The sequence below is a fragment of the Carassius carassius genome, chromosome 38 (assembly GCF_963082965.1).
Source record: "Carassius carassius chromosome 38, fCarCar2.1, whole genome shotgun sequence".
Taxonomy (NCBI): domain Eukaryota; kingdom Metazoa; phylum Chordata; class Actinopteri; order Cypriniformes; family Cyprinidae; genus Carassius; species Carassius carassius.
The window spans coordinates 13,866,033-13,879,651 of NC_081792.1; the positions used below are offsets into that span (position 1 = coordinate 13,866,033).

Here is a 13,619-nt window from a genome sequence, read left to right on the forward strand (position 1 = left end):
CCTCAGCCAATTTGAGCTTTTTCCTGTGTTGAAAGGTCAATTTCAAATGGATGGATGCAAAATAAAGGCTTCTTTGTCTCCGTTGGTGGAATTTGTTTCGCACAGGCACGAGAAGTGAGACTAAATGAGGTTTTATTTGAATACTGCCCTCACTTGACATTCTAGCTCTTCTCTCAGTCAGAGACTTCAATGTTATTAAACTCTTCAGCGGGTCATCGCTGCTTCAGTCTCCTGTGGTCTGGTGCCTGGTAATTTCGGACAAATAAACCTCTGAATTTCATGCCTGTTAAGGGAGGTAGGTTCTTTCTAGGCAAATTAGTCCATTGTTGAAGACTTGCCACACTTTAGATGACTGGCTATTGTGACACAGAGATAAAGAACAGCTTTAAAGCAGATGTGAATTTCATTGCATTTGACAAAAACATCCAGCTAAGCAGCATCTAACAAATAACGTTAGATCTATTTCTTTTCAAGCTGTTTTTCCAGTCACCTTTTAGTTTGCACAAGTGTCCTAGATGAGTAACCACAGGTGTAAAAACAAAGAATAACTGGTTTCAGCATTGATACATTTCCCTGGATGGTCATGTGTCACTGAGGACTGGAATACTGGCTGCTGAAAATTCAGCTTGGCCAACACAGGAATAAATTACATTTAAATGAAAACACAAATTTTAAATTAATATTTCACAGTATTATAGCTTTTACTGTATTCTCAAATAAATTCTAGCCTGGTAGAATTTGGAAGGGCATAATTGACAAGCGTTTGGAAGGGCATAATTGACAAGCGTTTACTTTCTCGTGGGGAGGGCGGGGCTTGTCTAAGGTTTAAAATCATTGGTTACCCGTAAGCCAATCAGATAACGTTTGGTTATGACGTGTGTTATTCGCCGACTCAGCTGCCTCGAACTAGTACGAAGTACAGAAGTGAACTGAAATTGAGCAGAAGTACGAAGTCGAGCAGAAGTACGAAGTAAATAAATTCAGCCTTGGTAAGCACAAGATACTTTTTTTATGTCAGTGAATCCTGAAAAGTATAAAAAAAAAATATCTCAGTGTAAGTAAATAAAAATCAAGTGTGCTATTTTATGCTCTATCCTGTCAGCGTATTATTTTTCATATGGTAACATCATTCTAATAACAAGCTTCTCTTTCTCCTCTCTCATTGCATATGTGTCTTTCCTCAATCCCTCTTGGCTTAGTCTTGACAATCTAGCTTAAAGAAATGTTGAAAGGGAATGTCCGGGTCTGCTGGCCCAGAAAAAAAAGAGGTCATCTGCTTTTTTATGCATATATGAATAGCTTGTCTCAGCTCATATGTCTGTAGTTAAAGAAAGTCTTTGCCTGCCTGGATATATTTGCCCATTCAATTGACTTTTCAAGTTGACTTTCATTTTCCAGAGAACACGCATCAACTGACCGCTTATGAGCAGCTATGTCCAAACACAGTTCATTCCTCAGACTCCGACCTGTAAAATGGAGGGCAGTGTGGAGGTGATTTTTTTCTTCTTCTCCGTGTGTCCTGGTAAAGTGTCAGAGATGATGAATGCAGTGAGGCTTCTCGGCGGGAGATTCCACTTTTGCAGTAATTGTCATGCAGTAGCTTTGAGCTACATCTGCTAATGCAGTAACCAGTCCAACTCTGAGCCTGTCTCTTATTCTAACCCCTGACACATGATCTGCAGACCAGGATGATAGCTAGCCTCATTTATTTTCCGTCTTTGGTTTTCACTCCTTTTTTCTCCTGTTCTCCTTCTCTACATCTTTCTTCCCTCATCTTTCTTTGCCTCTGTGAATAGTCATCTTGCATTTGATCAATACATCACCAAAAAAGTAAATAATAAAATAGCAGCTATAAAGTATTAACTTTAGATTATATGTCAGAGACTGTATGTTATATTGGAAAACAGACACTGCAAATTTAATGGGTACAGTAACATTTTTATTTAAATGATTTAAAAGCAAAAGGAAAACTCTTGCTTTATTTTTTTATTTATTTTTTAACTAAGTAGAAATAGGACAGGGACGAGGCTTGTGTTTTTGTTGCAATTAAGTTGCAAAAATTATTTCACAAAGTTGTACGTGAGGCGTAATTGTAATATTACTGAAGTTTTTGGGATTGAAAAACAATCAAAATTGAGTGATTTATGACCTTTTTCCACCTTAAAGTTGTCCCTTTAAGAGGTCAGTATAACCACCCGCATTTATGATTGGCTAACATCCATTACTATCATTAACACCTTTACCGTTTTAAAAATATTTTTTACATGAAATACATTACTTACAGTTTGCGGCATTGTTGGGTCCAGAACAGTTGTCCCGGCCTGGGCCCGTATTCATAAAGAATCTTAATGCAAAAAGTAGCTCCTAGTGACAAAATTCTAAGAAAATTCTTAGAAATGTGGGCGTTTACGCTTAAAATTAAAGAAAAAATCCTAGTAAAGAAAAAAGTAATTCAGAAAGCATCTTAACCCTTAAAAGAGGTCTTAAGGTCAAACTTGTTAGGAGCACAGATGAGGACTTTTAAGAGGCTTAAGAGTTTCTTTAGCAGAGGAGAAAATGGCAGAAAGACGAAGAGGCAGGAGAAATGTGTTGCAGACAATGGATGACAGTGAGTTAATAAGACGCTATAGATTAGATCGTGCAGGGATCATGTTTGTGACTGGTCTTATTAGAGATGTGCTAACATCTCCGACACAGCGCAGAAATGCCATAGCGCCAGAAATTAAAGTAATCACTGCATTACGATATTTGGCAACTGGGAAAATGCAATAGTGATGATTCGGGTCTGTCACAACCTTCTGTAAGCAGAGTGATCACACAAACAATTACAGCACTTTCAGAACATCTTATTGTGTCGCAGTTCATTTTGTTTCCACTGGACATTCCCACCTTGCAGGCTCAAAAAACTGCATTTATGAATATAGCAGGCTTACAGGTGCGCACAAGCAGGGGGAATGAACAGTTAATAGTTAGTTCTATACGAGCCCATGTCTACTTCTTGTCCCTTGTGGAACAATTTTTATCATTCTAAGCCAATCAAATACTTTATCGGAAATTAAAAGCATGGTAAATGAAGAAAGGATTTATATACACACATATAATGTGTGTGTGTGTGTGTGTGTGTGTGTGTGTGAGAGAGAGAGAGAACGCTCAAATAGTAAATATTACGCATGTAAATTCAAAGTGAGAGTTAGAATAGACCCTATACTTAAAATCACTCTTTTTTTCCTTCTTGGACAACCAACCAATCACAGTCTTCCAAAGATTGTGTCATGCATAGCAACAGGGTCAACCCTGCCTCATCACTAAGATGAAAGTTTTTGTCTTTTCCTTACTCAGAGTTGCTCTCAGATCGGTCCCGAATCGCTCTTAAGCTAAGACTCCTACGTAAAAGTTTTTAAGCTAAATTAAGAGTTTTCTTAAGGGTTCTTAGAATATTTATGAATACGGGCCCTGATCTTTAGCTAAAGTATTTTGGCAAAGCCAGCATTATACTGTGATTTGTTCTCAAAACTGTCAATAGTGAAATGTACTAAACACGAGTAAATTAGAACTGATGTGACTGGGACATTCGCTAAAAATAAACTGAATCCATTTTTCTCTGATGTCGGGATCCTTCAGCTGCATATACAAACATGTTTTTCCACAGCCACATTGTTTGCCTGGCAACACAACCTTATAATGAACAACTACTCCTTCAGACCCCTTCGACTGAACACCTGTGGGCATACAAATACCTCTTCTATGTCAAAGGATCAAGGGAAATTTAGTTTCTCATGTCACAACCCTTTTAACATCTTTTACAGATACCACTGATATTCAGTATGGAATCAAAATTGACTTTCTTTATACCCATCTCTGGCCTTATTGGTCATAATTCATCAGTGCTCATATTTTCCAAAAGAAATCATAAATAATTACAAAAATAAATAAATAATCATAATATATTTTATTTATTAATTTACTTATTTTTAATTTTTTGCCTTTGTAGTGTTTTGTTTAGCTTGATGCAAATAAATAAATAAATAAATACATAAAGGCTCATATTTTTATTTATGTATTTATTTATTTTTTACCTAGGAAATACCTGGCTTGTGTTGAAAGGCTTTACCAATTGAGCCACCGAGAAAGTTAAATATGTCAGAGACCAATACATTTGAAGTTGGTTGTGTGATGCAAACATCAAAATGTGTGTGTGTGTGTGTGTGTATGTGTAGTGTGTGTGTGTGTGTATATATATATATATATATATATATATATATATATATATATTACAACTCATGTACTATGATAAGTGTTTTCAACAAATCTTTGTCTTTATTAACCATTATTCTGCCCTTGAATTCATCATAATTTGTGTGAAAAGGAATAAAAGTAATAAAAGTTGTAATTTCACTGCCTCCAGTGTTCATTTCAACTGGAAACTACCTTGAACTTTACATATAGTCACGCATTTCCAGTGAGGGTTGATATTTTTGGCCTTTTTGACATATACTGTAAAATAGGTAGGGCTTACAGAATAGTACACATCAGAGAGGAAAAGATTTAAGAAAGTTGGAGCACACCACTGCCCATTAGGCTTTGGTATCTGACGATAATTCTGCTTTGATTTCTATAGGTCTCTAGGTGTTTTCTTATTTGTCTCATAATTGCCACCTTCATGAAAAGTAAACTTGCTTATGAGTCACTTAAAAAAAATAAAAAGGACATCATTGTTAATGCATAATTGCCACAATATTTATGTTTCTGAGCTTGTGTGTGTGTGTGTGGACCCGTGGCAGCTGGAGCCGTCAAACTGTGAAGAGTGAATAAGCCACTGTTTGGGTGCTCGTGGTACACTGGAGAGCCAGGAGCATATGGACAAGCATCTGCGGGGTCTCCATTAGCAGGACCCTCGCTCCACCGACATTCAGCCAGTCAATTTTAAAAGCAAATTAGCCGCTGCCTTCAGATGCAGCCACCCTCGTCCCCTCTCACCCAGTGGGTATTCAGAGACCTAAATGTCAAAGCATTTAAGACAAAAAAGAGGTTCTTCCATTAAGGCCATCAGCTGGAATGATGATTTGATGTTTAGCTTGTATCAGTGGCACCGACACTAGGTCCCAATGCTGAGTGCTCCACTCAGCCCTTATGAAACCCTAGGCTTGGGAGCAGATGACGGGCTTATTTACCACTTTGGGAAATAAGAGGTATTGAGAGATATTGATTTATGTGCTTATTACAGTTTTAATTGCATATAATTGGCCCCATTTTGGTCATACGCAGGGGCAGCTTGTTTGTGTGTTTGAGAGTGCACAAGCCTGCTTGTTTGCCCGAGTCTAGGCTTACATGGATAATGAATGCCAGTAGTGTGACATTTACCCAAATAACCAGCAGAGGGAGTTGGACTGAGCCTTGTGGTGTCTGTGCCCATTCAAACACTGATCTGAGAGCAGAACAGAGGGCACTGAACATCCCTGGAGACGGATCCTGTCTGCAGCATCTGAAAGAAGGATCACAGTTCAGCTCTCCTTCTCTGATTGTTGTGAAATCTGAGCATGACTGATTTGCATGAGTGTTGTGTTTTAGAATGGCTAGCATATATGTACACAATTAAGCTAATAGGCATTCTCATTCACACTCTTTTTTTGACCTTGTTCAACAACCATATGGTGAAAAAAATGATTTAAGTTTGTATAAAGGGTACTTTAAAAAAAGCAAAATGTAAATTGCAATTTAAACAAGCAATGGAGAGATTTTTTTAGGGCTGTCAATTTTTCAATTTTGCTGCTTATCAACAACAAAATAATTATCAGTTCATCGTCTTGACCAGGATTTTAGTAATAGTGCAGTATTTTTTATTATTTCTCTTTGTAGGCATGCAGATGGATATCTGATGCAATGAGTGATACTTTCTAAAAATATTTTTATAAATAGTTCAACACAAAAACACAAGACACATGCATTCTGTACAAGAATGCATCTATTTTTTAATACAAATATTGTCAGCTTGGTAAGTGTGCTTTGGTGAGGCTTATTACCTGTATCCGTGGATGTGCTTTTTGTACGGGTCAGGGGACATGATTAATCAGGTTCATTTTTTTATCACATTATTTTATTGCAATTAGTCACACTAAAAGATTGTTAATTTGAAAGCCCTAAACTTTATAAGTGCCAAGCTTATTGTAGCATTATGAATTACTTATGACAACTGTTTGCGATATCTGTGTGTGGCAGTGTGTCCAGAGGTGAGAGCGAGAGAAGAGGAACCATCTTTAATTTATGACAAGTTTTCCACTCCCCCTACAGTCGTCTCAAGCCATATGTTAGGACACACTATCTTCTCTAATGCTCTAAATCTTTAGCATTCACAGCTCTCACTAGCTCTGTTTAACTGATTCCTGGATGGAAGGAAAAAATGACAAGAGCAGAGTTGCATTTCTCCATTTTTGCTTTTATTTAAAAAGCCGTCCATGCATAAAGTACGTCCATGGGACCTTGTGTCATCATTTATGTAAATGGCTGCTCTCAAGCACGCAAGAGACTCATGCACTGATAGGTTGAAGCATGGGAAGAGAGAGCGAGACCTACACCAAGAGCTTCCACAGACTAGAGTATTTTAAAGGGGTGATAAAACACGATTTCACTTTTCTAACTTTAGCTAGTGTGTAATGTTCCTGTTTGAGCATAAAAAACATCTGCAAAGTTACAACGTTCAAAGTTTTAAGCAAAGGGAGATATTTGCTTTTAAGAAATCCACTTCTAAGGACTACAGCAAACGGCCGGTAGGGACTACACGACATTCCTCCAGGGTTGCTGACATCACTAAGCCCAAAACCCCTCCTCCGAGAATAATAAATTAGGGGGGGCGGGGTGGGGAGCGAGGCCATTTTATATTGCTGTGGAGATTGAGAAGAGTTGTTGTATGCTGGAGTGTCATTGCCGCGATGCCGACGAAACGCTGTTATTTTCATCCGGATTGCAGGTCCACTTTGTTCAGCCTTCCTAGGGATGGGGAAGTTAGGGATCAATGGTTAAAATTTATTTTTAACTCGGTCCCTCAAAATTATTACCCAAATCTCGCTCTCTGTGCTGCTCATTTTACGGAGGAAAGCTTCCACAATCTTCGCGAGTTCAATGCAGGATTCGCCCAACGGCTTGTCCTGAAAGATGGAGCAGTTCCAACTTTAAAAACAGAAGCTGTTTACGGGCCACAACCTGTAAGTATGACTTATTTTTCGTCGATGTGCTTTACTGTAATAGTTTGTATTGCTTATTGTACATTGTACATTGTATCAAGGAAGTGAACAAATAACAACGCTGTTTGGCTCAGCAAACCAGTTTGTTAAATGCTCATTCATGCATTCGACAAACCCCTAACGTTAACGTTACAAACGTTTTTTTCTTAATCTCAACAGCGAACTTGGAATTAGTGTATATTATTATTTGATTAGAGCGTTTATGTATTGTTTATCTACATGTTTGTTTATCTGCAGGCATGCTAAACATGGTTCTGTGTTTGATTTGGCTACTATAGTAAATCCAATGTTTAGTGTTTGTTTTGGGTTAATAGTTATAGCGACAGATATTTTGCTATAAGCGTTCTAAAAATACAAAAGTAACGATTCCATTCAGTACCGATTACTATAGATCTTCACTCTTTAATCAAAAAAATCCCTTTGAGGACTAATATAATTTGTTAGAACAATTATATGAAATTCTTGCTTATGAAGCTTATTTTTTGTGGTCCAATGATTATTATCCAGTAATTAATTTTTTCCTACTATTTTACATGACAAATGTATGTTTTAAGCTGTAATTTGATCATTGATTACATATTGTCATTATTTCTTACAGACAACATCTCAGCAGGGTTCGAGTTCCCAAGAGCTCCCCACTACATCTACACTTCATGAAGTTGGATGTCAGTCAGACCCTAAAGAGACCGAAACTGTAGCCACAGAGATAAAGCCAAAGATGCGATCAGTGGGCACACAACTTTCAATGGGTACATTAAGCAGTTTCCACTTAAGGAGCAAAGGTATGAAATACAGACATTAAATGTGTTTGTGTTACTTTATCATATGCAGTTCTAGTACATATTGTCTTTTTTATTATAATTGTTATACCGGCTACTGAAACTTATGTGTATTAGAAAGTGGCTTATATTTCTCACTGTAAAAAAATTGTAATAGCATGACAGATGGTTATGAGTAATTGTATTTTTTACTTTTTTTTGTACTTCAGGCAACATATTATGGTCATGATGTGGGCACCCAAACAACTGACATGTTTCCTGATGTGCAGCTGTCTTCAACACCAGTAAGGGGCTCAGTCTTCAGGCCCAGTAAGAGACCTTGTCTGGTGTTAGATGAGGAAGAAGAATCAGAATTAAATGTCGAACCCACCGATTCCACATATAACCCAGATTCTGTTGTTACTGAAGAATCAGAATTGGCGTAAGATATAAATACATATTTACACACTTTTTTACCAATACATTTGTGTTTAAAAAAATATATAAAACATGAAAGCAACTTCCTAATATTTATTCTTTTTATATTGCCTTAGGATAGATCCACAGCCCGACCAAAGCGATAACAAATACATTGTTTTTGAAAGCTGTCTTCGAGAGCTGTTTGTGTCCTGTCCAATTTGTAAGACAAAGTGTGTTGTCCAGAGCAGACGAAGGGGGACTTTTGTTGCATTCACCCAGCTTTGTGAAAAGTGTAACTACTACAGACAGTGGCAGAGCCAGCCCATTGTAGGGAGTACCCCCCTTGGAAACCTGCTATTGTCTGCTGCAACGTATTTTACCGGTGGATCTTTTAAACAACTAGAGAAGGTATTACAATTACAATAAAATTCACAAAAAACTACTGTGTTGTTTCAGTATGTATGTACTGTATGATTTCTATGATTTCTATGTTAATAGATTTTCAAGGCCATGAAGCTCCAGATGATGCATTTCGTAACTTTTAGGATTCATGCCCGGAATTTCATTGAGCCTACCATAATACACAAGTGGAACCAAGATCAACTGAATCTTATAAGACAGCTGCAAGAGGGAGGAAATGTTGCTGTGGCTGGAGATATGCGTGCTGACACGCCAGGTACGTTTACAGTATATTAAAAAAAATCACGCCGTTTATTTTATAGTCTTTGAGTTTTCCTAAAATATTATGATACTGATGTTCTCAGTAATGTTCTATATATGATTATGATGTTTACAATAGGACACTCAGCAAAATTTGGCAGCTACACCATTACGCACATGGAAACCAACAAAATTCTGGATCTTCAACTAGTTCAGGTTAGTAATTAAGCATTTAAAAATTTTTTTACATTTTCTTTTATCTGTTATTGTTTATATTCTACTCTGTTTATACATTTGAAATGTTGTGTACCCAACAACAGAGCAACGAGGTTGGTGGAAGTTATCATATGGAAAAGGAGGGATTGAAGCGTTGTCTCGATAAGCTCGAGTCTAATGGTTTAGCTGTTGACTACATCGTTACCGATCGCCATCTGCAGATTCAGAAGTACCTGAGGGACCGCAATATCACTCAGTTCTATGACGTGTGGCACTTTGAGAAAGGTAATTATTTATCTTTGTATTATTAATTGATTCTTATTCAGTTAATTGTTCAACCTAACATGTACATTTTTATTTTTGTGGTAATTTGATTATCTTGAAATAATGATTGTACAACCAAGCTTTTACTTTGTACAGGTTTATCTAAGAAACTTGACAAACTTTCAAAAATGAAGGACTGTGAGGTGCTGAAAAAATGGTTGCACAGCGTCAAAAACCATGTTTACTGGAGTGCGATTTCCTCTGAGTCTGGGCCAGAAAAGGTGGTGAAGTGGAATTCACTGCAGAACCACATCCAAAATGTACATGTTCATGAGAACCACCTCTTCCCCAAGTGTGAACACCCAGACAAAGTTTCCAGGGATCCAAAAAAATGGATCCAACCAGGTATGACTGTATAGAGAGACAAATGACAATAAAATGACAGTAAACTAGTAAAATTCAGATTTTCTTCATATTTTATCTGTTTGGTTACAGGATCAATAGCGCTCCATAAAGTGGAAAAGCTATTATACAACAAGAGAGTTCTCAAGGATATAGAAAAGCTCAGCCACAACTTTCAGACGTCATCACTGGAGGCTTTCCACAGTCTGATTTTGCGTTTTGCCCCAAAGAACGTGATTTTCCCTTTCATAGGAATGTTGTGCAGGTAATAATCTTTGACATATTCAGTAATATTTATAAGCATTGTTTCTAACAATTGTTATGGAAATGTTTTTTTTATTCGTTATTTTATTAATATTAATGATCTTTACCTATAATAAATGATGTTCTTTCCTAATAAGGAAGAAAAAGGTTAAATAGGTTAGGAGCCTTGCCTGTGGCCCTACAGTATGTTATCTATGTTATGAGTAGCAGAGATATAAAGAGCTATAAAGCCTCCCATCTTGGCCAGAACTCTCACATTCTCTTGACTGACTGTGCGACTGTGAGCCTTTCTTGCAAGAAAGAAACCATTATAATCATTGATTGAACATTTGTCTCTTATTCTGAGTTGTTTGTTTATTTGTCACAACACAGTCTACTAATCTTTTCATATTTTATGGACTGTGCACTGATTACAGGCTGTATCTTGCAGCAATGCACTATAATGAAAATGCTAACCGTGAGCAGGCAACAACAACTGAAGGACAGGCTGTGTATAAGATCGTTTTTCCAAAGTCCAAAAAAGGGGAATGCACAGCAAAGCCAGTGAAAATAGAACCAACATACAGTAAGTTTGTTTTATTAACAATAATATATAAAAAAAACCTTTAATAAAATAAATATAAGCTTACAAAAAATATTTATAAATATTACACAAATGTTAATTATAAAACAAAGGTAGATTATTTATCAGTAATTATGTAAAACCATAGAGTGACTCAGTATTCTGTTTTTTACAGACTATGTGGATGACCTTATGAGCCATCTGTTACATAAAGTCTTTGTGGACCCCAAGCCATATGCAGAAGAGCTGCATGCAATCCCCATTCCACCTCCTCTGTCATCACAGTATGAAAAACCTTCCAAAGAAGAGGTGATTGCCCAGCGTGTGTCACGATTCAGTCGAGGGGTGGCCGGAACCCAACATACTGTCCCGCTGGATCAGGAAACTGTAGACGGATCCGGTTAACAACACATGAGGGGATGACAACCCTCACACTACGTCCTAGGTAGCCCCAGCACCAGCTGACAAAGCTGCGATAGGCCAGATAACGGAAACGCCTATGGCAGGAATAGAAAACCTCAATATTGTGTATAAAACCAGTGGTATATTGGAAACATGTATATGTGATGTGAAAATATGTTTGATAAAAATGTATATTTTGATTAGTTTTTGTCTTTGAATAACATGTCTTGTGTAAATATATATATTTTGTATCTAACGTCTTTTATTTATGTTCTTTTACACAACATAATTTCATAAAATTTAATAAATACTTACTCCTCTTCATTTCTGCGTCTCACTGGTCCATAGTCGGCTCTGTAAATATTATTGATATTTTGCAAAGTATACGGATTTAAGCAGTTTGGTTCAAAACCTGGATGCTCAACCATACATTTAGGAGGGTCTGGAACCTCCATCATTCGTTTTACAACCTAAACAGTAATGTAAGACAATGAGAACATACTGTACAATTAACCTATGTTCATCTTTTAAATATGAAAAAAGAATTATACAGAACTATTAACATGTTATGCATAATTTTGGTACTAGCTTATTACACTACCTTCTGTATTTCTTTGCAGCAGATGTTTTCCTCTTCAATTGGCATTTTTGCACAGTTATTACATGTACACCTAATAAAATATATATATTTTTTTAATAAAAAAGGTTCTTGAATACACTTTTGTTAATAGACAAACACATTTTATTGTTATAAATTAAACATCAACTATTATAATTAGTACAATTAAATTACAGCGTATCTAAAAAAGTATTAGATATCAACAACAAAAAACATACCATTCTGAAACGTCATTTAAACGCCGTTCTTGAACAGGTTCTGCTCGTTCATCTTCATTAAAATTTTCTGGGTCCGATTCGGGCTCAAATTGGTATGGTTTTATTGACGCCATTGTTTCTAATACCACCAAAGCACAGACTACTGGTAAAGGTAAGGGGCGTGACGTTACCGAAAAACGTGCTCTAGGCGGTTAGCGAATCACAACACACTGGGCCAGCTAACCAATCTGAGCCCATTGCTATTTTTGTGGGACTGGCTTCATAGAACCCGGAAACCATCAGACCGTTTTACAAGGAGGGACAGAGCAGTGTAGAGTAAAGGTAAAATATATGAAAAATAATGCGATTTTTTAAAAAACAAAAGCATGAACACATGTTACAGTGCACTCCACAAACACAATCAAGCCTTCGAAAAACCGCGTTTTACCACCCCTTTAAGAACAGTTGCTGTAAATTGTATTTGGTGCCTATTTACGTGTTTTCTATACATTTGGATTGTTCTTTCAATATTCAGCCTGAAATCCATGTTGATTCTATTTACTTTATAAATGCACATTCTTATTGTGAGTGATCCATCCTACTTTAGAAAAATAAATAGCTTTTCTTATATAATTTTTTGGATTATTTTGTATTTATTAAATGTATTCATTCATTTGTTAATAAATTCTCATACACTTTTTACATTTTATAATAATAAAAAAAATAATAGTTGAAATTACAACCCGAATTCCGGAAAAGTTGGGACGTTTTTTAAATTTTAATAAAATGAAAACTAAAGGAATTTCAAATCACATGAGCCAATATTTTATTCACAATAGAACATAGATAACGTAGCAAATGTTTAAACTGAGAAATTTTACACTTTTATCCACTTAATTAGCTCATTTAAAATTTAATGCCTGCTACAGGTCTCAAAAAAGTTGGCACGGGGGCAACAAATGGCTAAAAAAGCAAGCAGTTTTGAAAAGATTAAGCTGGGAGAACATCTAGTTAATTGATATCAGGTCTGTAACATGATTAGCTATAAAAGCTTTGTCTTAGAGAAGCAGAGTCTCTCAGAAGTAAAGATGGGCAGAGGCTCTCCAATCTGTGAAAGACTGCGTAAAAAAATTGTGGAAAACTTTAAAAACAATGTTCCTCAACGTCAAATTGCAAAGGCTTTGCAAATCTCATCATCTACAGTGCATAACATCATCAAAAGATTCAGAGAAACTGGAGAAATCTCTGTGCGTAAGGGACAAGGCCGGAGACCTTTATTGGATGCCCGTGGTCTTCGGGCTCTCAGACGACACTGCATCACTCATCGGCATGATTGTGTCAATGACATTACTAAATGGGCCCAGGAATACTTTCAGAAACCACTGTCGGTAAACACAATCCGCCGTGCCATCAGCAGATGCCAACTAAAGCTCTATCATGCAAAAAGGAAGCCATATGTGAACATGGTCCAGAAGCGTCGTCGTGTCCTGTGGGCCAAGGCTCATTTAAAATGGACTATTTCAAAGTGGAATAGTGTTTTATGGTCAGACAAGTCCAAATTTGACATTCTTGTTGGAAATCACGGACGCCGTGTCCTCCGGGCTAAAGAGGAGGGAG

General features: G+C 36.8%; 3 protein-coding genes across 8 annotated transcripts in view; 2 read left to right on the top strand and 1 right to left on the bottom strand.

The window, feature by feature from the left end:
- The window catches only part of LOC132119388 (neuroligin-1-like), a 320,010-nt gene that overhangs the window by 203,624 nt on the left and 102,767 nt on the right, over nt 1–13,619 (top strand). The window lies entirely within an intron of this gene.
- Nucleotides 9,376–11,074, top strand: LOC132118933 (uncharacterized). Its single transcript, XM_059528688.1, has 6 exons — nt 9,376–9,577; nt 9,713–9,961; nt 10,052–10,223; nt 10,639–10,696; nt 10,754–10,787; nt 11,070–11,074. Exons 1-6 carry the CDS (start codon nt 9,376–9,378, stop codon nt 11,072–11,074), a joined length of 720 nt encoding a protein of 239 aa, XP_059384671.1.
- LOC132119024 (P2X purinoceptor 7-like) lies at nt 11,013–12,376 on the bottom strand. Of its 3 annotated transcripts, none has more exons than XM_059528765.1 (4): nt 12,024–12,376; nt 11,788–11,857; nt 11,502–11,540; nt 11,013–11,281 (listed from the first exon to the last, which is right to left on the bottom strand). In XM_059528765.1, exons 1-4 carry the CDS (start codon nt 12,037–12,039, stop codon nt 11,119–11,121), a joined length of 288 nt encoding a protein of 95 aa, XP_059384748.1. In that variant the 5' UTR covers nt 12,040–12,376; the 3' UTR covers nt 11,013–11,118. The 3 variants fall into 3 exon arrangements, with proteins under 3 accessions (XP_059384748.1, XP_059384746.1, XP_059384747.1); XM_059528763.1 differs by having other exon boundaries at nt 11,014–11,281; nt 11,502–11,656; XM_059528764.1 differs by lacking the exon at nt 12,024–12,376 and having other exon boundaries at nt 11,014–11,281; nt 11,502–11,656; nt 11,788–11,895.